The sequence below is a fragment of the Mya arenaria genome, chromosome 13, assembly GCF_026914265.1.
Source record: "Mya arenaria isolate MELC-2E11 chromosome 13, ASM2691426v1".
Classification (NCBI taxonomy): Eukaryota; Metazoa; Mollusca; class Bivalvia; order Myida; family Myidae; genus Mya; species Mya arenaria.
Window position 1 is genome coordinate 1913549 of NC_069134.1, and position 27184 is coordinate 1940732.

The following is a 27184-nucleotide window of genomic DNA, read 5'->3' on the forward strand; positions in this document are numbered from 1 at the left end:
TAAAGGTAACAAGATAGTGTAAGTAACTGGGTCCTTGTTTATTTACAATTTTGAAAAATCCCAGAGCTACAGTTCTCATCCTTCTTATTTAAGAGACGCGAGCAAGGACTGTTCTAATAAACCATTTTATGAACTTAAACGTAGTGCTCTTTCCTGTATGTTTTCAATTTTCTTTTGTATTAACTTCTGTGAAGTGCCAAGTGAACGGACAATAATTAGGATTAGACATGATAAGTGAAAAATACACAATCAATCGTCCAAACTTGTTAATACTTTTGTCGATTATTTTCATGACATTAAGTTGTCTTTCAGCTTTTTTAGATATATTTGCTATGTGAGTGTTGAAGAATTAACATAAAATCAAAGGTTACACCTAATAATTTTACAAGTAATGTTAACGATATCAAGAGATATCTAATTGATGAGTCTTCTTCCCAAGGGCAATTGCTTGAAACTTTTCGGGGTTTGCTTTCATGTGATTTTCACCAAACCGTGTGATAAGGCTTAAACTGTCATTTTTTTGAGTTTTTACAAGAGTATCTAGATTTCAACTTTAATGGTTAAGTTTTGTCATCTGCAAAGCTATAGAGATCACTATGTTGGACAAACGCAAAAATATCATTTATAAATATGTTAAAGAATAAAGGACCAAGAAATGAATTCTGAGGGACACCTTTTACAATTGATTTGAAAGTGCTGAAATTATTACCAATTTTGACACACTGTTTCCGTAAGCAATCAAAAGCCTTTGGGAGGTCCATGAACACAGCTGCCAGATAGCAGTCTTGGTCTAAAGCCTGTTTCCAGTATTGCACCCTTGACTTGATCTAAAGGCAGCTGACATTGGATTAAATGTGATTATTTATATGAAAAACTACAACAACAACAACTATTGGATAAATTTTCTAATACTAGAGTGGTTTTCATCAAAAATTTAACTGCTGTCTCCAATATTCTTAGCTACATTTACATAAAAATCATAAAAACATATTGCATATTTCCTTCTGGTCTGTGACAAGACTGTCATGTTCTGATAAAATTGTGTTTTTATTAAATATACTTTCTTTATTTGACAAAAATGGCTTAATTGTAATCTAAAAATCTTTGCTTTTGCTACCACCTGAGCACCTTTAAATAGAATATTGTCTGACATATTTACGTCTTTCTTTGTTTACCAAAGTACTATTATGCCAATTTCTGTCTGTTAAAGCTTTCTGAAATATATTTTAAAAAATCATTCGAATTCATATATACCTGTAACCAGTTTCTTTAACTCTGAATTCATAAAAGGAGCTGGGCATCTTGGTTGTTTCCTGGTTTTTAATGGTGCATGTTTATCGTAAGAGTTAATAATTTCTGAGCCAAAGTCCATTGCTGCATGATTTATACAATCTTGTTACACAACTTTATTAAAATCTTAATTAGAAAAAATCATGTTGAAAAGCCGATGGATCAAAAAATATAAAAGTTGAAACTTCTCTTTATTAATTCATTTAGACCTACTACGAGGAACGTCCGAGTTCAACTGAAAAACAAACCATGTTATGAAAATCGCTAAGACCACAGTTAAAATTTAAATTTTTACACATTTATTAGGCTTGTTGGTTAAAATAACATCAATAAGACTAGGCTCCGATTTAAAACATATGGGTTCCTTAACCATATTGGTCAGGTCAAAAATGCCACAGATTTTGAAGAGGTTTTTACATTTATCTACCTGTTGCATATCATAATTAAGATCTCCCAGGAAACACAAAATGGTCAAAACTTACAGTAATTTTGTTCATGGTTAAAATAAATTAATTATAACAGTCTGATTCTATTGCAGATGGTGGTTTATAAAGTCCTGAAATTAGCCATTTACTACCATTTAAAATCACTTCAATACCTACAGATTTAACAACATCGAAGTTCATCTGCTTTTTTCTGTACGCGGCCAAATCTGAACGTAATAAGCAAGAACACCTCCACCATACGCTAAACGGTCTGCTCTAAATAGGTGATAATTATCAATTTGGAATTGTGCTCAACAAAGGAATCATTTAAGTTTCTGCTTTAAATAAAGAGTCAATTGTATTTTTTCTGTAACAAATTCTTTACATGAGAGAAGTTATACCTGTATCATTTTTATATTTAGATAACCACAAAGAAATTTATTTGGGTATTTACCTCTAACGTTTGTGGCAGATTTAAATATATTACAACTTCTTTCGTTATCATGTACATGACAACTATTATGTTGGTCAGTAGTTATACTGTCCTCAAAAAAAAAGAGTCTGAAAAGTGAAAACCATCACAGTCTCTGCAAAGCCATGGATCTGTAGATTGAGCATGTTCTAAGTACGTTCTTGGTGTTATGTTATATCATTCAATATGCCGCCACAATTGGCATACTTCGCCGTAGACTGCTCGATCAGCATGGGAAGGAGTGGGTCCTGGATTAAAAGCGATATCACCTGAGACGATAAGAAGAAGGCATAGGCAAGGCCTTAGCTTCACTGCTTACTGACTGATATTCTACGACGGTTATTATTAAAGTGGTATTACAGTTCGTATAACGGGTTGAAAGTTCTCTGCATCATAATATTAAAATCGGTACTGTTCGTCAACTTTGATAATTCTATCAAACAAGTTCCAGAACATGTGTGCAGGGATAACATAAAAAAACTTGTCCATTATACTGCTTCGATTTGTAGCGCATGATTGGTTTGTCAGGGGTTCAGTATCTAGGTTTGATACCGTGCCGTATGGAAACCACACAATAATGAAGAAAATAGTGTAGAAGTATATTTTGTACATTTTGGTAAATGTTTACATCTACACTGTTTGATCTTAATGGCGTAGATGCACGCGAGAGTGTGTCAAGCGTCCAGAGATCCAGATCACCGTTGTAAAAACTTAAAAAATCACTATTACCAACGTTTTACAAAGATCATCGGTTAATATTTATTTTAATTATAAAAATATCTCGTATAAAATAGTCCAGGATGTAAAAAGCACTTTCAAAAGCCATTTTTTTTTATTTTGATTATAAGTAAAAAGTACTTTTTTATCCCCTGAACTTCAATGTATCTGTCTTCGTTAAATTGATATCAGATTGCCAAAACAGTATCGAGGTAAAAATAAAGAAGAAGAAGAATAATGTTTTATTATGCAAACAAATCTGACAAGGTCCTAACATAGCAGAATTAACAAGAAAGTATAATAATATTCTGTTGCAGCAAGATGTCATCAGGCATAGTAAGTTTACATAATATCTTCAAATAGCAATATGAGACTTACTTGAAGGAAGAATTTCATGTCGTACGGGAGAGACATGTATTCGATTCAAGACATATAGGTAAAAGCACGTCAGTCATATACTAAATGGCGTCTTATTTCAAAAGCCTTGAAAGTAAATGATAAAAATAAGTCAACCAATTTCTTTTCAAATTGCATCAAAAGCAATATTTTGAGTCACATTTTCATAACGCAGCTGCGAGGATATTTCTTGGAGTTTCGTACTTTATCAGCTGATTTAGCATTTATGCCTGACTTCCTGGAAGATTGTTTTCTTTCTCTTAGGTTTGACATCCCATTTTACCCTTATATCTGTAGAACTTTCTGCACTAGATGAATCATTTTCTGAACTAGTACAAATGTCAGTGTCGGATAATGTTAAACCCACCCCTCTCTGTAACTCTTCCATCTGTCTAAATGGCGTTATATCCACTTTACTGGAATTTGTCGGTTTCTGAAATGGGTCAGAAAAGGGTTGTTTACCCTTATGGAGTGCCTCGACCGACCGTTTCTTCCCTGTCAACCGCCGTCGCAGCTCTTCCTTCTATCTCTGTCTGCGAAGTTGCTTCTCTTCCGCGTCCAAGGACATCAACTCCGGCAACAGTTCAGCCACCTCGACGTCCGAATCACCCTCGTCGTCCGAATCCAGCTCTTTCTTTTTCGGAATAAACACAGGGGACATCACTCTCGCCGCCTCACTCCAATTTGAGGCCCCGCACTGCTCATACACACTACTCCACTCAGTTGTACAATACACTGTTAAGTCTTTTATAATCAATAATATTGTTCCACCTTGAAGACATTGTAAACGTTAATGTAACAAACAAATAAAGTCAATGTTTTGTTACTCACACATTTTGCCAATATTGTTCGACACCACATCTTCTGATTATTTGGCGGGCCACCGAAAAAACCGGTAGCTCTTCTATTTTACACCCACAATAAAAATATTAATCAGAGTGTAACTGAAGACAATTTCGAATAATCAAGAGCAAACTACACCCAAGGGTTGAACAAAATTAATAACCTTTTTTTACAAACTTGCAACTCGATGAAAAAATGTTCTAATAAATAACCGCGAAACGTTTTCTTTATTTATGGCCCTAAAAAGCACAGCTAATCAACTTAAAATTCAAGAGCAATGACCCTTAAACATCAATACAGCAAAAACTATAAACCAATAGTGAAAGTATATTACGCAGTAAATAATAAAATAGTTAAAGAAGTTAAAATAACGCTTTTGTATTGTTAAAACAGTTCACTATCAAGATCGCAAAAAACGGGGTTGACTTAGTGTTATATAAACAAAGGAAACATAAAAAGTCCATCAACTTAACTTTTGATACAAATAAGTCACTCCATTTTAACACTTGTATATCCACTTCAATATTATGCACAAATATGCATAAAAAATGTGTAGATAAGATCCATAGAAAACATACAATATAGCAAATATTGTCTCCCTAAAAAAATGTGCCATTACAATCTCACGCATGCGCATAATCCAGAAGTCTTTTTAATTAAAGCCTGTTGTACACTATCCAGAATTTTCATTGCATAATAACCAGAAATAAGAAAGTCGATATTTCGTGAACCATCATCATCCAAATTTTTCAGTATACAGAAATGTAAACTTCCAGAATATTACGGAAACTTTCGGGTATCTCCGTTCGGTTATCCAATATGGCGTACATCTCTTACGGAAAGAGATTGGTGTTTTAATACATATTCAACGTTTTAACGATTATTACGATTTTTTTTAATAAATTGGTCAACGAATTCGCCGCCCAATAATTTTAAAACTAAAAAAAAAAATGATGAAATGTAAAAACAAAAATTGACAAAAAAAATCAAAAAAATCCGATCTTCGGACGTGTTGTCTGTTTCTTTGTTACAATCGGGTGCATTTTTTCTTTAATTGTCCTCAAAATGGCGGTCTCAATGAAGCGGAGGTCGAACATAAAATTAATTCACATTTTCAACATACCATCTGCATCTGACCGAATGTAATCGCCTCAGCATCAGGTGAAGCAAAATGACACACTATTTAAACGTGAACCGATGAAAAACACTTGACGGAGATAACACCAGAAATAACCTGCCAAGAGGTCTTCGAATTCGGAAACCGGTTCATCAAAGCTGATGTCTGTATTATTGGTAAAAAATCTGCATATAAACCAGTTTTTATGTTAAAATATATCGGCATGAGTTGTTTAAATATGCCATATGTGCACATTTGTGTTTTAAGTGTTTTATTGTACAAAACATTATTCACAGTTTAAATGTATAAAGATCTATCTTAGAATTGGCTTGATCCAGTTTTATCACACAGGACTTGAACATACTGTCAAAACGTGATTTGTTTTAAGTATTTGATTTTTAAATTTGTAGAGCCAAACACTAGTGAAGCCAAAGAAAAGGAATCTACAACGGATGCCTTCAAAACCCTGATTTCAGTCCTGATGGGTTACAACAAGTTGCCAAATGAAAGGTACATTATCTCACTGCTCATATTAAACAGGTGTTTTTAATGATAGTTTAATATCAAGAACTTGTTATTAGCTTGGATATTGTTATTTTCTTTTAATAGTTTTTATTTACTTTGGATGAAACCGGATAGAAAAAATAGCATAATATATATATTTGTTTATTAACTCCCACAATTATAACACTTCTAATAATGTTAGCACAGTTGCTAGTATTCCAATTCAAAGGTCCTGGGTTCAAACCTGTAGTATGCTGGCTACAGTTACTGTTGTGAATTGATTCAAGTTAAATGAAGTCGAGGAATGGGCTGGTTGTGTAGTCCAGTTGGACCGTGCACAGACTGACAAAACCTTAAATGTATATTGTTTGTTTACCACACTTAAACTTTTAAAGTCTTTTGGCAATTTAGTGGCATTTATAACCCGTTTATATGTATAAATTTGTTCTTTAATTTCTAGCCTAGATTCAAAGCTTCACACTCTGTTCCAAATATGCGAAAAGGCATGATGTTTATTGTCAACATCACCTTGACATGAACCAAACAGACCAAAAAAGAAATTAGAGAGCTAGAAATCATTCGACCCTTAACATCTCAGATGTTTATAAATAAATGACGAAAGGATGCACATGCCTTAAGGCTTACATTGTGTTTGTCAGTGTCATGTTTTTTCAGCACCGATGAAATGCAGCACAGGCCGAATTCTATCACCCATTCGTATTGTGGCTTTTTGCATGGGTGTTAAATTCTCATATTTTGATAATGAATGAAACAATAAAATATTTCCCACTTCTAATTCTTCCACAGTTACTTTGGGGTTTTTTCTTTACTTTAGCCTTTACGACAAGACCCCTCTACAGTATAGTAATGTCAAGTATAGTTATACTGATTAACAAAAATTGGATAACTTAACAAGAAACGTAAACTCTACTGAGCTTTTGAAACCGACTTACATACTAATTAATCAGATTTGATATTTTATGGTCTACACTGAATAAACCCATAATGTTAGTTTGGTGTTGATAAATTTGAAACATATTTAGTCTATCCACACATAATTAATCGTCATTCCAAAAGACAAAGAAAAGATACTATATAAAATTTAATAAATAAATAAAAATTTGCCGAAAATGGCCGCGACACCAGTATTATAAATATTATACAAGTAAGTCATTAAGACAGAAATAATAATACGTCGCGGCCAAATGCCCGTAATACATTCAGCAAAGCATTTAATAATACATGTAAATTGCAAACTAACACAAACAAACTAATATTAGAAATAATAAGTATAAGGGAGGGAAGGATGGGTCTTTAAGTCAAATACTGTACGTCTGGTCGGGAGAAATTAAACTGAACAATAACCAGATCGGATTAACACCTAAGCGACTATGGGTGACTGCGCATAAAAGTAGTTCCCATAATTATAACATTTTAGGCTAAAATGTAGTTAATTCACAGTTCCATTGTAAAAAGAAATTTTCTAAAAATTCACTATTTGCCATAATAGGGCAGACAGGTAAAAAAGTTGCGATCCGTGACCAAATAAGTACTTTTCAAAATTCAAGAGAATTCATTTTTCGTTCATTCAGTAAAGACGATGCAAAGGCATAGTGGTAACAATGGCAGAGCAAATGGCTCATGTTGAAGTAATATTGCCATAGATCGAGCAGTGGATAACTTCAATGGTGATGAGGAAGTCAACGACATAGTAAGCGGTTCACACCCCTGGAACTTCTCAGATACGGACAGTGCTTACGAACTTGTTCATTACAATTTTCAGTTGTTGTTGAAACTGAGAACATTTAAAGGAAACAAATTTTTGCTGATCTTCTAAAAACAAATTTTCTAATATTCAAATATTTAATTTGTTAGTTGAACTAACATTAATATTGATTAAAGATTGCTTCAGTTTGATTTGAACCAACCACCAACATTTATATTGCGGGGATGCATTTTAATCACACGTGATTTGTAAACGACTGCGCCACAGAGCTTATCTTATTTTAAACAAGGTTCCTAATCAGATTTGCAACAATTAAAATAAAATTTGGCTGTTATACAAAAGCTTAGCATAGGTCTCTTGCTTTAGTTGCTAAGTAAAAACCATTTCTAATAAAATATCAGTTTTTTCTTCAAAGCTTCTCACATTCGCATATTTTTTTTACCATTTATCATAACATTTTGAAACAGTTTCAATCAAAACTCAATCACAAAAAAAAAATAGAAACAAACACAGATAAAACATTTGAAAATGCAATGAATTCCAGTTGGTTTCCGTTTTCTTGTTCATTTTTGCTTGAAATTATTCTGCTTGAATGTGATAATTGTTGATAAAATTAGAACAGTTCATGAATATGAAAGTTATGCAAGGGGTCAGATTTCAGATTGCCCATTATTTCTGGAGCAGTAAATTCTGTATTTCATTGTGTATACTGCACATTTTTGTGAAGCATTCATCCAATTTATTTGGGTTAATATTGGCAGAAAAACTGATTTTTTTATGTTAACCGCTCATCAAAACCGGCACTGACATTACATAAGACGTTGTGTTTAATGAATGTGTGGGAACTAGGTGTTAGTACTAGTAAGAAACCAATGAAACCTGACTGTTGGAATTTAGCCAAATTACTTTTTTGGGTGTTAAAATGCAGTTTTAAGTTGCTTCAAACTGAAGAACTACAACTGCATTTTTGCACTTTTTAAAGGTTTCTGCTTTTATCGAAAATAACAACAAGCTTTATGCAAACTACAGAACCATATTTCTATAAAACTCTTTGTAGTCAGAATGGTCGAAATAGTGGTCTCATTGTTATTTGGTGAGTGTAGTCATGTGAGTTTTATTGTTTGATTATAACGTTTTGGCATCATTTGTTTAGACTGTGGGGACAGTGGGGATTTGGATAATGAAGCAGATGTAGTTCACTTTTTGCTTGGGGATTTGGATAATGGTACAGATGCAGGTAAACATTTGATTAACAAAGATTTAAAGCATTCTGCATATTTTTTTATATAATATGTCTTTTTAAATCTAAGTATTAAAAAGTCATCAGTTCTTTAGTAGCATAGACATAATGACTGTAAAGAAAGTTCATGTAGGTATATTAGGAAAAACATTGGTGGATAAATGTATAAATGCTTGCATGAGTAAACAAATAAAAACAACACTGAACACATTCATGTATGATATCAATGAAGATTATTTTATCTGTTATGTTAAGTTTAATGAAGGCTAAAGGGTGACCACTTGAGTGGAAGTTTTTATGCCCGGTATTAAGGCGTGTTTATGGTTCTGCTTGTTTGTCAATTTCTGTTTGCAACTCCTCATTCATTTTTGTACAGTGGGACTTAAGTGAGGGAATTTTAGAGATTAACTGGAATTATGGATTTTTTTCTGACAAAGTACATAATTGATATTTACGGTTAGAGTTAGAACTTTCACTGCATAGTTAGTAATGTCTTCTGCTCATCTTTACGACATCATTACATGGAATAATGTTAACTTCCCAAGACACATTTTCACATGGCGCAGCTTATTTATATATTTTGTTGATGGATTGTTTACAACGGGTCAGTTTTAATTGGACAGAATTGTGAAAATTAAATTCTATAGAACTTAGTAAATTGGTTATACGCTACGAATACCACATTTGCTGATAGTATTTTACTTAAAGTCTAAGCGCTTTGTTTGAAACCAGCAGGCAACTGTTGCAGAAATTACAGCAAGATTTGCAGCTGTCAGTAAAATTGATTTATTGACAGTAGAAACACCAAAAGATTCAGATAATACACGAAATTTGTACGTAGGGGTGTTCTCTATTTATATTGAGATTGTTTTCTCTTGTACTCGAATACTTTAAAAATCCTCAGTTTTTGTTCACCTCGGTCGAGAGTATTTACCTCAGGTTGACAATAGGCACTGTCCCCCTCCATGCAGTCAATATTTATATAATCTTATTTCATGATAACTCCTTTAGTTATTTTTGTTGAGTGCTTGTTATTTTATTATTTTGTACCTGCTTTAAATATATTGCCAATATTATTTAGACTGAAAACCCTTAAAACTTGACATTAAGGAGACCCGTATATATTACAAAATTATATTTTTGGATAGTGAGTTTACAACATCAGTTAAAAATGGTTTAAAGAGCATAATTCCCATTTTATTGTTAGTTTAAGCATTATATATTTAACAAATGTATTTGAATTCCTTATACTGTGAGCTTTGTGATTAATTCCGTTATATAACAAACCTTGTTTCCCATGTTCAGTTTAAGAAGTTGTGCAAATGCTGTTTATATTAGTTATTAATAATGTTAAACATGATAAAAACATTTCAGGTGTCCACTTTGATGACCACAGTTGTGTTGCCGCAGCATATTCTGCCTTGATGGAGAGGTTTAAGGAATGTGGGTTCAGTTAAACACACATTTTATGATTATAGCCAATAAACAAGTAAGTACATATTCACTTACATACCTTTTAATGCCGATTTTCAACCTTAAAATTCCTATATTTTGCCCCAAAAATGCCTAAACCTTCTATATATTTGGACATATTTCCTATAATTTTCCTATAATAACACCAAAACTTCTTTGACAGCCTGACACTTTGGATATAGCCAATGGTCTTACAGTGACAATTAAAGCTGCACTCTCACAAATTGACAGTTTTGACCTTTCTTAGTTTTCTGTCTCATAATCGGCTCATTTTTTGCATCAGTGCCTTCAATTTAGTCAATATATAATAACTCAAAATAGAATTAAATTGTTTGGTAAACTGCCGAGATTTTTATTTTTCTAAAAGCATTATTAGCGCTTTTGGCCATAATACATGAAAAATGCAATCTCCTCTTTTGTCAGCAGTCTTATATCACTGGTTTCCAGACATTTACGCAAAATTTGGCTCTTTCCTAGAAAAAAAGTTGTCAAATCAATCAATCTGTGAGGGTGTAGCTTTATAGAGAAAATAATTGAACGGAGTCATAATATAAAGCGATGATCTTTTATCATGTCTACACCAATCCTGTGTTTGGACATAGTCATGCTCATGCTATATGCTTATATAATGAATCAAACTTCTAATGCAAGACAGGAAATGTGTGTTCTATTTCTATATTGACTGTTGCTACATATTATGTGAAATACTATCAATACTTTCAACATGCATACGCCTTATACTCCTTGTTAAGATTGTTTCATTGCAACTTATATCATGATAATTGTAATCTATTCTTTGGCAAAGTACCATATTGATCCAGGAAATATTTTTGTTATTATTTATAGAAAATTATTTAGTCAAAACTGTATTGCATCCATATAATGATAACAGTTTTCCATGCCTTTCCAGAGTAATATGCCACTCTGAAGGTTAATACACATGCCAATTTAAAACTGACAGGAAAGTATTGGATATTGGCACAGTAACCACATCGTTTTGTCATATTTGTTGTGTCCAATAAAGGCTAATGTAGCTTTATTTTTTTGTACTATTTCCCACTATTTCCCACCAATCTGTCAACTGCATGCTCGCATTGTTGCTATAGTTATACATACTTAATTTTCCATAAAAAATGAGAATGAGTTTCAAAGAGACAATACATAAAACAGTCAACAATTCATTAAATTGAGGTTTATAGAATTGATGAGATACTGTTGCACCCAGATCTAAAATATTGGAGCTTTAGGACACAAACATCATTTAATATAATTGTATTGAGAGATTTGGTACATGCGTGCTTAATAATAACATTGTGTCAAAGTGTGGTAATGTTTGTTTTTGGATGTTCAGTAAGTATGTTTAAATATATTTCGGTGTTAATTCTTTTCAAACCAAATCAAAACAGGTTTTCCACTGGCATGGACAGGCATAAGTATGAACAGAGATACCAATATCCTTCCATACCCTCGGTTTACTTTATGTTTTTAAACATATAATATGTAGCATGAAACAGCATTATAACTTAATACAATATTGAACTGCCCATATCAATTTCACTATAAGTATAATAAATTACTCTCTGGAAAGTTTGAATTATTGTAACAATAAGTTTATATCAGTTCGTGTATCCCCACCGAAGGCGGAGGGATATCCTTTCAGTGTTTTTTGTCTGTCTATAACACTGTTTTATTTTATCTATTTTTTTCTGTCCCGAGCCATATCTTGGTACTTGATAATAAATATTTGTTAAAACTTCGTATGACTGTATATATGATAAGGGAACTGGTATGATAAGAGCTGTCACATTCAACTAATGTATAGCAGAATTATGGCCCTTTAGAACTTAACAATAGCTCTTTCATATAGGGTGATTTTCCACCAGGAGCCATATCTTAATACTGGTTGGTCATATACCATTCACACTTTCCATGGGGTAATATACAGAAATGGAAATGATGCATGTCAAATGCCTTTACAATCCACATATTTTAGTAGAGTTATGGCCCTTTGTCCCTAACCATCTCTGCATGTAAGCAAAAACTCGCCTCTGATGGCGTCCACCCACCGAAACCCGTTCATCGTTGTCATCAACATCAGAGCTCTCATATCCACGTCCTTCCTCAACAGTGATATCAGCGTCAGAATTCAAGACAAGGCGCTTACTCAGAACATCCAGGAGGGTTTCCCAAAATTTTTGCTCTTCTGCACCTTTTTTCATTAGCATCTTGCCAACCATCTCATTAAGTACATTATATTTAAGTTTCCTGAGTTCAACAAGTTCCAACTTTATTGCTGATGATTTATTCATTTCTATTCTATTACCTTTTTCCCTATTAATCGTATGATTTATTCATCTGTATACTATAACTTTAATTCTATTTATCATATGATTCATTAATTTGCACACTATTACTTTGCCTGTATTTGCCATATTGTCAGCGTCCATTAATTTTCACAGATGAACTGAGATTTAACAATATAAGTGAGTACACTACAATATATCGAACAATCACTATTCACCTCTATCAGGTTAAGGATGCCAGCCAGCCACAGTTTGTGTTACAAAACCTTTTTCGTTAAATGGGTTAACGGTTATTATGTGTCTGTATTTCTTCAACCAATAGAGGAATGCCAGGATTGAAATGATCGCATACAATGAATGTTACTGTTAAATGATTCATTTTCGAGTTATAATATATTCATCAGTTACAAACGATGCCAAGAAATACCAGCCAAGTTTTCAACTTTTCATTTTCTACACGAGAGTCAACTTCAGCTACACATTAACCCCTAATTGACCGAGAATCTAAGGTAAATTCTTGACCAGGTGTTAAATCATGATGTTCAAAATCATGTTATAATTTCTTAGAAATTGCTGTGGTTAGGGTCAAGATTTGAAAGATTGTATTAAATTTTGCCTAGAAACCCATGAAGAAGTATTAAGTGTAATACAGAATAATTTACAAGTTAAACTTAATACTAACTTACAGTCCAAACTCGCTATGACGACATCGGATATCTCGACTTTCCGGTTGTGTCGACCTTTTTCTCCGGTCCCGAATTTATTCCTTCTTATTCTTTATAAAATAAATGTTACACTAGTTGCCATTTGTGTGTAGGTAACACTATTGTGATTTCTTACAGTTTTATTGTCTTATAGTAACATAATATATCAATGATGGGAGAGTCTACTGTTTACCTGACTGACTTCGTACTATAAGTACATTGTAAAAGGCAACACAATTTACACATATCTTGGAATGCCTATGCATATTTGAAATAAATAATAAGATGCCTTAAATGTCACTGTTAACACCTTATTGGAAATGGCTGTGCAGTCCAGAAAAGAATATAAACATAGACATCCTGAAATAGCTCAAGCTATTCATTGAAACGCACAACGACGCCAATGTAGTCATAGGGAAATTCGACAACATTGAAAGTTACGTGACGAATAAAATTACTATACTGCATGTACAAAACAAGCAGGCATAACGACTGTTCTATTTTAAGTTGATGTCAATGTACAAGTGTATGTATTTGTTGTTTTTGTATGTTTAGTGTAATCAATAAATTAAATTTAACACAAATAAATTACTTTTTTTCACTTTATTTTTCAATAATACGTTTGCTGTTTTCAAGATGGCAACAGGACCATTGATTTGCTGAAGTCAGATGTCGGACATAAATCATACTCAAATGTGTTGTGTTTGTTGATATTTTTTTGTAAATCGGATGTGTCGAATGTTCGTTATCTCGACTTTTTCCACCAGGTACCTACAAAGTCGCCACGACATAACGAGTTTCGACTGCATATAGTTTGACCAAAAATTTATGTTTTTAGACATAAAAATAGAACAAATCATAACATCAATTATTTGTTTATATCATTATATTGACGATATATTCACAATATAGAATCACCAGCTTTCAATATTTTGTAAGTCCGCCTTCCTGAGTAATACATGCTTCAATCCTCCTGGGCATATTCCTTATCAAAGAAGATATCAAATCAGGACCCATAGTGTCCCAGAATCTGACTAACTCCTGCTTCATGGCATCTACGGTGGTTAGGTTTTTCTAGTTGATATTGTTCTTCATTAGCCCCCAAATGTTTTCAATTTGATTCAGATCAGGACTGTAGCTTGGCCCCTCAAAAACTGTCCCATTTTCCGCTAAATACCAGGATATTGCATGTTTGGCAGTATGATTTGGATCATTATCTTGTTGCAAAAAAAACATCTATTTCCATACAAAACCTGGACTGTTGGAAGCCAATGTCCATGAAGAATGTCCGTATACCGCTCACTGGTAAGATTACCCTCAAAGACACACAGTGGTATCACTCCAAAGAGACATACCCCACCTCACACATGGAACTTGGGACTGTGTTTGGTCAAGTGCTTGGTAAAGTGGAGATTTTTCGTCTTCAGTCCACATGTTCATACCATTTGGGTAGAGCCAGAAAGAGCTTTCATCCGAGAATATCACAGTATCCCAGTTATAGTCTCTGTGACGCAAACACCAACCCAACCTCTTCTGTTGTTGCTCTTGACTCATTAGTGGGGATGGCGTTGAATATTTTTTCCGAGCCTATGGAATCAAGCTCTTACCTCAAGGTCTCTTTGGATACAGCACAGTCCCCAAGTAGATCATTTCACCTCTGATCTTGGAAAAACTCCATCTCCTGTTTTAGGATATGACTAAACCAAACCTCTTCCGATCACCAAGCGTCGAGGTCTACTTGCTCCCTTCTTATGCTCTATTCCCCGTCTATTCTCAATATTTCTCAAAACCCTGTACACAGTAAATAGAAGAATGTCTGCCGTTTCTGAAATGGTGCTTGCAGTTGTAATCCTATTACTATAGAGCTAATAAACAAACTTTCTTTTCTCAGATGCACTCATTTCAAAACTCAACTTTCAAGGTCGTCTACTCAAATGTAAACAAAGGGAGATCACTCAAATAGACCTCTTGAAAAGTTAAGGGAAGAGTTACTTCCCCTTATATAATTAAAAGTTTATTGATGTTGAGCACAAAACAACTATTTTGCCATATCAATTTTGTTAATAAAATTCTCAATAATTTCTGGTCAAACTATATAATATGTTTGTTTGTTTTATGAGTAACATTATTTTTTTAGACATACGACAGCTGATCATGAAAATGGTATGCTAACAACCGTTTATTTGGAATGTAAATGTAACCTACATTACATTATATATGAATCGAGCTGTTTTATAAGTCGAATTGTATTTAGATTACTTTACTAAGCATATAGATTATTATTTTACAATATCAGATTTATTGATTTCGTATTTTATAAAAGAAACAACAACACTCTTTAAATTATTTAATTTAAAAACTTTGTTTTTCGCTGTGTTTTTTATTAAATTATTAAGAACAGTCGAACCCCGTTGGCTCTCCTAGTGACCGGCGAAAATACATCGAGCCTCGGAAAATTGATACATAACGGGAATTCTTCCCTTTAGTTTAATAAAATGAGTCACTCACATCCAATTGGAGACATTTAGGAATTCGAGCCAAACGAGTTTGAGCCAACGGGGTAACATAAATCATATTGGTGAAACTGAACCTACAAGTGTTAAGTTTATTTCCACTGTGCACATCATCATGAACACATTCTGGGGCTTTTAAATACATTTCCGTGATATGTTATGCAAATGTTTCAACCAAGAAAAATGCTTATTAGTTGTGCATTTTGCATTGTCTTCATACCGTGACCGGTGTAAGATTTTGACCCACATAAAATCATCATGCTAAGTGACTCCTTTCTATTAAATATTACCCCCACACACACCCTCCCCCATAATAATATGACTCCTTAATATCATGTGTGTAAATAGGTATATACCCAGAACAAAACTACTAGGTTATAATGTAGTTTAAATAAATATACAAGGTCAACATCTTTGGTGATTTGATAAATTTGCTCTCAAGTCTTAGTAATACAGCTGGTAATGCTGCAGATATTGCTGGGAATACTACCACTACTGCTACTGCTATTGCCACTGTCACCGCCACATCACCATCGTAAAGGATGGTGATGGTGTTGCTTCCACTGAAACCACTGTCGCTGCTGTTAATACTGTTGTTGTTGTTGCCGCTTCTACAACACAAGCTACTACTCAAATACTAACTATCCAATAAAATCTACTGCTGCTGCTCATCTCGGGACAATCAACAATATTTAGTTTTGGATGGAGGGACTACGTATTTGTATCAATGCGAAAACCTTTCATTTATTTATTTATAACGATGGTGTTGCTTCCCCTGACACCACTGTTGCCACTGTTGTTGTTGTTGCCGCTTCTACAACTCAAATTACTAACTACATTTGTATCCAATAAAAATAATTTATTTATAATAATGAAGACACGAAGTAAAAATAACCCGTATTTTTCGCAGATTTTCGACATCCACAGAAAATCGACTCCCCGTCATCATTTTTCTTTGTGTACAGGAGTCATAATATTATGAGCAAGTTGTCAATAAAATTTGACCGAAGGGCCAATTTTTCTAGAGAATAATGACTAGGGTCGTGGCTCTGTTTAGGTTAAAATACATCCTTACGCCGGCCTAATCCTGATAGCATCTTATACAACAATACCATAATGAAGTTGTTAAATTAAACGACACAATCTAAGCTAATGGCTCTATATTAATACATTTAGATGTTGCGAACGTTCAGAAATATAGTAAGTTACGTTTGTACTTGATATTTTCGATCTTTAAAAATAACTCAAGTGTGTGGTTTAGAGAGTAGAGCACTGTTGTCAAAGAGTTTATAAGCAATATCAACGAATTAATACTTAGCTTAATTATAGTTCAGAAATCTATGTCTATGATCAGTAATAAGCATTTATTGAAATATTTATTTAATGTTTGACAAGTATCGAATTATACAAAATGTGATGAAGCGTTAAATCACAGAATCATGCACTATAGAAAGATTGTTCCAATAACTGATCAAAATCATTGCTCCCATGCAATTCATCCTGGTCGTAATGGCTATTGAATATTGTTGATTTAGCCTTTAGCAGATAACTAATAAAAGTTGACTGGAGAATCATAAAAAACACTGACTGGAACATTCAGCATATGCCAGGTATATGCAGGCATATAGAAGTTCCTTCTTAATCGAAATTTTGATTTCTCGTACCTTAACAGTTTCTGATATACTAGTATATATTCTGATGAATATTTATAAATATTTACATTTATATATTTATATAATTCACCAGTAAAATGTATCCATAGGCGAAACTTAGACGTAGTATACCATTGAGACTTCGAACCCAAATATATACTATGGACATTTTTGTACCATAAATGCCAATCATTTTTTTTACATTTCGTATCCATAGGGAAATTTAATGAGGGCGTTTCCAGACTTTTTATATTTACCTTGATCATTTCGTACCATTTGATCTTTAATACATTGATGGATGCACTTTCATTCGGGGTGCTGAATATTTCCTTTATTGCCTACTTAATTGCGTTGAAATGCAATGCAATTCCGAGATGATACACATTACAAATTGTAATACATCTTTGGAAAGATCGGACGTGTTGTGTCAGTACGAGGGCAGACAGTGCTTATTGTACAATTGTGCGATTCAAGGGCCATTACTTTTAAAATATGGGTGCCGTATGGCTAGTTTTCAAACTGTTTTAATTTAAACATTACAATATAGTGAATTCCAAGTTCTTTTCTAGTTTCGCCTTATAAGGTAGAAATACCGTGTTTTGTGTACATTTCTTTCAAATTCAACTTGCTATCCTTCCTAAGAACCATTGTTTTCGACATTTAATCATCCTTTTTGGTATATTAGATCAATTGTATTAAGTGTGGTAAATCTTAAGTGTGGGAATAAGAGTGCATCTTTAGTTTAAACATTACAATATAGTGAATTCCAAGTTGTTTAAATTAGAGGTTCAAACATGACACACAATAGCATATACTCTATGGTGTCAAGAGCTTAGTTTGTCTGCATGTTTTGTAGCGTTGAACGTCCTATTTGCCTCTATTGTGTGAGTTTGTTTGTTTGTTAAAGTTTATTAAGGTCTGCCAGCGCCAGTTGACTGCATACTGGCTTAAACCCGCCGTGACACCATCATGATTTAAAGGGTTTTAAATGCCGTAAGTGATATGAGATAGTGACTGTAATGTCCAGGTCCCCGGTACATATGTAGAAAGTATCATCGTTGAAATGCTTTTTCAGGGAGAATAGAGTTTGTGATGTCTTAGCATTTTTCCGAGGTGCCCTCTTGTTTCTTTAACGTGCTTTGATTGAATAAAGCCGCAAAACCCGAAAAACACATTTTATGGGTTCTAACCAGTCCTTAAGTTTTTCACAATACTACCATTTTAATGCCGAACGCTAAGGAAGGGCGATACTGTAATCAATTTGAAACATTTTTCGCTATAAGGCATCAGGGAATTGAAACCACGACCCTCCGCACCAGAGGCGACCGAAATACTACTACGCTACCAAAGCTGTCAAATATTGTGTTTGAACTTGATCAGCTTTGTTGCTCGAGAAAGAGAGCAGAAAGTCTCATTTTCGTATGTTGCCAACGCATATTAATAAGGGCTTTGGAATGAAATAGTAATATTGTGTAATGACCTCATAACAGACAGTCTCAGAGACTGTAACTTCAGCTCAATGTTAATGACTTTACTATATTTCAATACTTGGTCTTAAGTGCGGCGTAGACAACACAAATCCTTCCCGTTCTAGAGAGTTGATATACTATTACAATCCTCGTGAACATTTGTTTTATTAGATATAATATAATATGCATATACACAATTTATGCAAAAGTTGTTTTTAGAATATATATGCAATGATACACAAATACAGCTCATCTAAGTAAAATTTGCAAATACTTTATTTTCCTAATTTTTAAAAGAAAATAAAACGATGGTGAACGATAATTATATGTACTGGCTAGCATAATCACTTATTGCCAGCTATTTGCAAAACTAAACATTATCTTTTGTTAATCAAACGCATGAAAAATTACATTGAATAATATTATTAAAATACAAAGAAACAATTCAAGTCTATGAAACAGAAATATCAGCACGCTCTGGTCGACGCGATGTTGATCGATGTCAGTCCTCCCAGCTAGAATTTTATACGACAGTACTTCCTGCCCGGCCGGCTGCTGCTCGGTACGCATTTCAGGAAATCGCAGCCGCACGAATTCCCACACGAACCTAATACATTTCTTTTGCAGAAGCCGTTCACGCTTTTCCGCATGATATCCAAAACATTTCTCCTAAACTTCAATACCGATTCCAAGAGTCCCTGGGTCCCAGCTTCTGGCCTTTCCTTCTGGGCCTCCGCCTCTAACTTCCGCTTCTATGTAATAAAATTGCAACAGAAAGTCAAAAGCATGAAATGTAATCAGACACAATCAAACGTTCTACACACAGTCCCTCAAATTAAAGTATATACCAATTCAATTCAGTTAAAACGTGGCTTTGATGAGGATTAAACCAACAACCGACAGGTGAAGGCGGTTATCCCATACATTATAGGTACAATTTGATAACATCAGAAGACACACAACATGCAACTTCCCAACCAACATTATTTTTCAACATAGCTGTCTATGCGCTTGAAACACGTTATATGACGAGCGTATGTGTGTTCGATAAAACGTTTATATCGAAGTTTGTTTCTTTATAGAATTTTATCTTTCTCATCTGCTCAAACCGAACCAAGACATTTCCGTATTCAAATCATGGGGATAGGCAGAAATGACAGACAGTTCAACATTGTAATGAACTGAAGCTGTATTGTGGATAGAATAGAGTGAGTTATATTTATGTGTGTGATAATGTCATATCTGCTTTACAAAGAACGCATGGAAGGTGTAGTTTGCAGGTAATTAAAGATTGTCCAAATTATGTATTTAATAATAAAGTTTCTTCATACAATTGTGTGCGTGGCTTTTGTGTGTTTTTTATTCCACAGTTTCTTTGTATCGCTATTCCAAGTACTTGTTTACGGACGCATTATCGCCACTTGTAAAGGGTTTGCCTTCCGTTGAAGTCACGGTTTCTTCTGAGAGTCTTTCACTCCGTGTGTTGTTCAACGCTTACATAATCAGAAAAACAACGAACGTCATGCTTACCTGTATGTAGAGGCGACGGAAGATTGATTTTAATTTGAAAAACCTAAATTGCTCGTAATTTCCCGGCAGGTTTTTAAGTTCCGCTTTCAATCCCTCGAATGTCTCAGCGATGACTTCTGTTAAAGAACCCCTGGTACATGAAAGTAAACAGGTAGCTGGTGTAAATTGAGAAAATTCATGATACGAGGAATGGTCCAAATAACCTATTCCATATACTTTTATCAAGCACTTTACTTCATAATATAAGTCAAAACAAAACTTCCTATTTTAGAATTGAACCCCTTTTTCGATTTAAGTGCTATACAGGTTGGCGTTAATAATACGCATACATTTTTACCCTTAAATTGAACTGCGTCGGGTTTGCGTCGCACTAATAGTTTTTACGTTTACCTTGCCCTCTACGTAAATAGTTCTGCCCTCAAACGCTTATCAATTCAAACAGTTCAATACTTTATCGCCAGTTCAATTATGGTGATATGTGAATAGGAAAATAGTAGATGATTGAGGAAAACGCGGACAAAAGTAATAGACGACAGAACATACACATATAGATTAGATGTTTACAAATTTTTGTTAAATGATTAAATATGAAACAAATATGCAAAGTAATAAATGCCTTAACCAAACGAAATGAACACAGGATAATTTAACGGTTTAAAGTCGTTGATACTTAAACACAACTTGTATTGTAGCTGAGGTTACTGGGACAGTTATGAACATTGGCTAGAATTACTGAAATAAACGGTTGACATAACTTGGCTTGACCATTAAGATTCCGAGTTTTAATTTAGGTAGAGTATATCAATATCCTTTCGTTAAATCAATGTGGATTTGTATAGAAATGTCCTCGTTATTTCCGATGATCTCTGGTTGACGTTGTTTTGCATCCATACGCGTACATGGAATACCTTAATGCTAAATAAACCCATCGGAAATATCAATAGACGTATTCATCGAGTGAAAATTAGGGACACTCCCAGCTGTGCAGCCGCCTAAATGATGTTTTTAACGAGCGTATAAAATATCCAATATTGCAAGATTTGTGTTTTTACACATTATCCACTGAAACCTCAATTTAACTTAATTATCTACCAATATAACGTATCAAACAATTTTACCCAGGCAAACCAAGTGGCTAAAGCCTACCTTAATTTGGCTTGAAAAAGCACGTATAAAACATTAAATGAAACACAGTTTTTGGATACATAGGAAGAAGTCTAAGGGTGCCGGTGCATGTTAGTGATGAGATGAGATTCATACAAATATATTAAGTACTCATATAAAAACAAATCACATCCCTTACCTTTTATCCTGCCCGACGTACGGCAGAAGGCGGGTAATCAGGTCCTTCTCCAGGTCATCCTCATCGTCTTCTTGATCGTAATAAAGCAGATCCTCATCCGATTCAGGTTCTTGTATTGCTTCGCCGCTTGCGTTCACCAATGTTCGTCCATCACGTAATTCGTCCGCATCAGAATAATCAACCTCAGACTTCAAGACAAGGTGGTCTTTCAGAACATCCCGAAGGTCTTCCAATATTTCCTGCTGTTCATCTTCTGACTTGTATGCGCCTACACTACATGCTGAAATCATTGAGAAAATATATTATTCTAATTCAACTTTTATGTTCACATATATTTAATTAACGGTTTAAAATCTAAGATATGGAAACACAAGTAATGAAAATGTATGCGAATATATCAAGTATGATATGAACAATACCTAGAACAGCGAACAGCAACGCAAAAATAAATATGTACTCCATATTAACAGATGCCAATCGGTCAATAAAAGGGGTATTAATGCATTGCCAATATATACTACTCCAAACCACGCTCTGGTGACCGCATCCGTATTCACCATTTTTAGAAGTTTTTCATTCAAATGCACACCGACAAAGGCAATTATCTTTATGAACATGAGAACCTTGCTTTAAAACCTACGCACGACGTTGAACTGCAATGCAACTCCGAGGTTGGTACAAGTAGCCCCCTTGCCTGGCGCTCGGCATCTAAAGGGTAGTGCTTGGAAAAGTGGTGTACTCAGTACTGGTTTAACCCAGGAAAGTTGTACCCCGTGTATCGGTGCTTTACACCGAGCACGTAAAAGAACCAAGGGGTCTCTTCGAAAAAGAGCTAGGGTATCGAACCCGGACTTCCTTGTATTCCACAACTGTCTCTTCAGCTTGCTGTCCCTTCAGCAAAAACAAAGGATCCCGTTGGAAATAAGTGATTGCTCTTTCACGGGTTATCCTGGACCGCAAGGTCTAAAGAAATACACACACACACACACACACACACACACACACACACACAAACACACACACACACACACACACACACACAGATTTATTAGATTGGAAAAGAGTCGTGTTAGGAATTTCAAACACGCATTACGTGTTACTCTAGAATGTCAAGGGATAATTTGGTTGGACTATTGTAGCGTTGAGTTTTCTGCTTTTTTATTTGTATGTTTGTTTGTTAGAGTTTCAAGTCTTCCTACGCCAATTGGCATTATCATGCCTTGACTCTGCCGTGTCGCCATATTGACTTGAAGTGGTTTAAATTCCAGAAATGATATGATATTGTGACTGCAATTCAAAGTTCCCATTCTATTCTATTACCGTTGAAGAATCAGACTAGCATCATTGTAGAACCAGTATTTCAAATGATGAGGATGATGATGGTGATTCTTGACCTCTGCCTAGCTTCGATATATATATAAAATAGTATGGTACTGTTTGCTATAGTTTGAACTTGCGACAGGTATGCGCGTGAATATGTAGCGATTTTCAACCATAGTGACTTCCTTTCACAAAGTGTTTCCCTTCTTCAAGCCTTTCAGAAATTCTCTTTGAAGAACGTCTCTATCATATGGGGTTTTATGTTTTGCAGATAAAGTGGAATAGGTTGCCCTGTCTACGTGTCTCTATATACCGATATACATGTATATAATAATTAAGTTTGCGATATGTAAAACCTATACAAGAATATCTAAATAAGCATGTTGCCAAAATGACCGACCCGATAGCTCAGTGGTAGAGGGTTCGCTTGGGGTGCTGAAAGTCGTGGGGTCAAACCCTGGCCGCGTCAAACCATGTTGTAATATGGTACCATTAGCTCCCTTTTTGCGCTCGGCATTAAGAGTAGTATTCTGGAAATTGTTTTCTCAGTACTCACTACTAGTAGAACCCAGGAAAGTTGTATTCCGTGTATATGTGCTTTTCAACGAGAACTTAAAAAGAACTAAGAGTTCTCCGCAATGACCGGATATCTTGTATCTTACTCTGCTTCTACAAGTCTTCATTTTTCTTCTAATATCTGGATTTGACTGGGTATTGCAGTCATCATATCATTTATGTCATCTGTGACTAATCATACTCCCAGATGGTATTCAACACGATTTACGTCATAATAACCGAGTAGTAGTCCCAGATAATAACCGATAAAACAATGGGGTTTTTATCAATTTTAATAGGTTTGTCCAAACTAATTCAAGGCGCTCTTTGACACTTTGAATCAACGGTCATTAAAAGTCTTGAACGGAAATGAACTATTCGAATGTGTCTACAGGCTCCTATACCGAGTGAGCTTTGCAAACAGCAACGCTTAAAACATTATCTCACTATTTATTTGTTGCATTGTGATCGAAATCACTTCAAATCATGTTTAATCACCTGACAAGTAAATGTTTACATATGGATTTAATGTTATGTTATATTTTATTGTTACTGACTTATATAGATTAAGATATGCTTTTCGACGAATCATTATGTACAAACATGAATATGTCAGTTATATATATTTCAAAGACTTGCTTATGTTAAAGATCGCTTTTGAGTTTAGAGGTTGTTATACATGAATAAAGAACAGTCGAAGTAGAGACATTGCGTGCATTGTTTAGGAGCATTGCTATGCTCACTCCGCCGATTCTTAATCATTAAGAATTTACTTCATGTCATCTAACTTGAAAGCTTCTCTATGACTGTTTTATGGCTGGAGGCCGAACATTTTAACATAAGCCAAAAGGTCATAGAGTACAACATTCTGCAATACGTGAACTATAATATGAAGGGCATGTCTAGATTTGTGCGATCAGACTGAACACGTGACTGCAAAGGATTTATATATAACTAAACAATTTGCGAAGTTTTAGCGAAACAACTTATAAATTAGTTCGGCCTTTTGAATAACGGCGATTATTTTCAGGAAGTACATAACATTTAGATAAGAACAAATTTGTTTGGAGAAAGCACCGAATCCGAGAGCAATCTAAAGCGCAGAATTCAGCGGCGGTTTCAATGATTGGCGTAAGTGTAGCGCACTTTTGGAGTGCAACTATGAAAATAAGCATTGTTTTAATTGGCAATTAAGGGCCTGATGTCTATTCAAGGGGAAGATAAGGCCATTTTTGTATAAAAAGGTGCATTTAAATGCATGTTGTTTCTCGGATATTGACATCAAAAAGTAAACTTAAACATCATAAAAGTGGGCTCGCGGTCTATCCGCTAGTAAAGATGAGTTGTTATGGCCAGTCTGAATGTGTGGGCTCGCGCCTGATACCCCCATCCGCCGTCTATCCGCTAGTAAAGATGAGTTGTTATGGCCAGTCTGAATGTGTGGGCTCGCGCCTGGTACCCCCACCCGCCGTCTATCCGCTAGTAAAGATAAGTTGTTATGGCCAGTATGAATGTGTGGGCTCGCGCCTGGTACCCCCACCCGCCGTCTATCCGCTAGTAAGATGAGTTGCTATGGCCAGTATGAATGTGTGGGCTCGCGCCTGGTACCCCCACCCGAGGTCTATCCGCTAGTAAAGATGAGTTGTTATGGCCAGTCTGAATGTGTGGGCTCGCGCCTGGTACCCCCACCCGCCGTCTATCCGCTAGTAAAGATGAGTTGTTATGGCCAGTCTGAATGTGTGGGCTCGCGCCTGGTACCCCCACCCGCCGTCTATCCGCTAGTAAAGATGAGTTGTTATGGCCAGTCTGAATGTGTGGGCTCGTGTCTGGTTACCCCACCCGCCGTCTATCCGCTAGTTAAGATGAGTCGATATGACCAGTCTGAATGTGTGGGCTCGCGCCTGGTACCCCAACCCGCCGTCTATCCGCTAGTAAAGATGAGTTGTTATGGCCAGTCTGAATGTGTGGGCTCGCGCCTGGTACCCCCAACCGCCGTCTATCCGCTAGTAAAGATGAGTTGTTATGGCCAGTCTGAATGTGTGGGCTCGCGCCTGGTAACCCCACCCGCCGTCTATACTCTAGTAAAGATGAGTTGTTATGGCCAGTCTGAATGTGTGGGCTCGCGCCTGGTACCCCCACCCGCCGTCTATCGGCTAGTAAAGATGAGTTGTTATGGCCAGTATGAATGTGTGGGCTCGCGCCTGGTACCCCCACCCGCCGTCTATCCACTAGTAAAGATGAGTTGTTATGGCCAGTCTGAGTGTGTGGGCTCGCGCCTGGTACCCCCACCCGCCGTCTATCCGCTAGTAAAGATGAGTTGTTATGGCCAGTCTGAATGTGTGGGCTCGCGCCTGGTACCCCCACCCGCCGTCTATCCGCTTGTAAGATGAGTTGTTATGGCCAGTATGAATGTGTGGGCTCGCGCCTGATACCCCCACCCGCCGTCTATCGGCTAGAAAAGATGAGTTGTTATGGCCAGTATGAATGTGTGGGCTCGCGCCTGGTACCCCCACCCGCCGCCTATCCACTAGTAAAGATGAGTTGTTATGGCCAGTCTGAATGTGTGGGCTCGCGCCTGGTACCCCACCCGCCGTCTATCCGCTAGTTAAGATGAGTTGTTATGGCCAGTCTGAATGTGTGGGCTCGCGCCTGGTACCCCCACCCGCCGTCTATCCGCTTGTTAGATGAGTTGTTATGGCCAGTCTGAATATTGAAATGATTAATTGGTTAATCGTTAGTTTTGGATAAGTATTGACCAATCAATTATGTTTTCGGATACATTTGAACAAACCAAAAAGATAACCAGTTGTATATACACTTACATTTATTTACGAGTTTATACAATTGGCTTATAGCGTCAGGCTTCATGTACATATACTATCAAGACAATTCACAAGGCCACATTTTTACTTCTGCTTTTCACTGATATTCAGTTATAAGTTTCACATCCTTACTTATGAGGAGCAAGAAGCTGAGTCCCCCCAACAACAACCCCCCCCCACCTCCCCCTTTACCCACAGTAAAGTTCGGGGTTTGTTCGGGGTTTGTTTTTACCCACCAGCAGTTCAGGTTTTGTTTTTACCCACCAGCAGTTCGGGGTTTGTTTTACCCACCAGCAGTTCGGAGTTTGTTTTTACCCACCAGAAGTTCGGAGTTTGTTTTTACCCACCAGCAGTTCTGAGTTTGTTTTTACCCACCAGAAGTTCGGAGTTTGTTTTTACCCACCAGAAGTTCGGAGTTTGTTTTTACCCACCAGAAGTTCGGAGTTTGTTTTTATCCACCAGCAGTTCGAAGTTTGTTTTTACCCACCAGCAGTTCGGAGATTGTTTTTACCCACCAGCAGTTTGGGGTTTGTTTTTACCCATCAGAAGTTCGGAGTTTGTTTTTACTCACCAGAAGTTCGGAGATTGTTTTTACCCACCAGAAGTTCGGAGTTTGTTTTTACCCACCAGAAGTTCGGGGTTTGTTTTTACCCACCAGAAGTTCGGAGTTTGTTTTTACCCACCAGAAGTTCGGAGTTTGTTTTTACCCACCAGCAGTTCGGAGTTTGTTTTTACCTACCAGCAGTTCGGAGTTTGTTTTTACCCACCAGAAGTTCGGGGTTTGTTTTTACCCACCAGCAGTTCGGGGTT

General features: G+C 35.7%; 2 protein-coding genes across 2 annotated transcripts; one reads left to right on the top strand and one right to left on the bottom strand.

Annotated features, from left to right (window-relative positions):
• Positions 1 to 18992: 18992 nt before the first annotated feature.
• LOC128214521 (uncharacterized) lies at positions 18993 to 22208 on the bottom strand. The gene is made up of 4 exons (XM_052921024.1): positions 22097 to 22208; positions 21678 to 21957; positions 20375 to 20504; positions 18993 to 19596 (listed from the first exon to the last, which is right to left on the bottom strand). Exons 1-4 carry the CDS (start codon positions 22137 to 22139, stop codon positions 19360 to 19362), a joined length of 690 nt encoding a protein of 229 aa, XP_052776984.1. The 5' UTR covers positions 22140 to 22208; the 3' UTR covers positions 18993 to 19359.
• A 2855-nt stretch (positions 22209 to 25063) lies between these two features.
• LOC128213776 (uncharacterized) lies at positions 25064 to 25942 on the top strand. The gene has a single exon (XM_052919825.1). The coding sequence runs from the start codon at positions 25064 to 25066 to the stop codon at positions 25940 to 25942; it is 879 nt and encodes a 292-aa protein (XP_052775785.1).
• Positions 25943 to 27184: the final 1242 nt, after the last annotated feature.

Coding starts and splice junctions, on each gene's coding strand:
- LOC128213776 (XM_052919825.1), top strand. CDS start 25,064: ATGTGTGGGCTCGCGCCTGGTACCCCCACCCGCCGTCTATCCGCTAGT.
- LOC128214521 (XM_052921024.1), bottom strand. CDS start 22,139: ATGGAGTACATATTTATTTTTGCGTTGCTGTTCGCTGTTCTAG. Junction 21,958..22,096: donor GTTGCTGTTCGCTGTTCTAG/GTATTGTTCATA, acceptor CAATGATTTCAG/CATGTAGTGTAGGCGCATAC. Junction 20,505..21,677: donor TACGTCGGGCAGGATAAAAG/GTAAGGGATGTG, acceptor TTCATGTACCAG/GGGTTCTTTAACAGAAGTCA.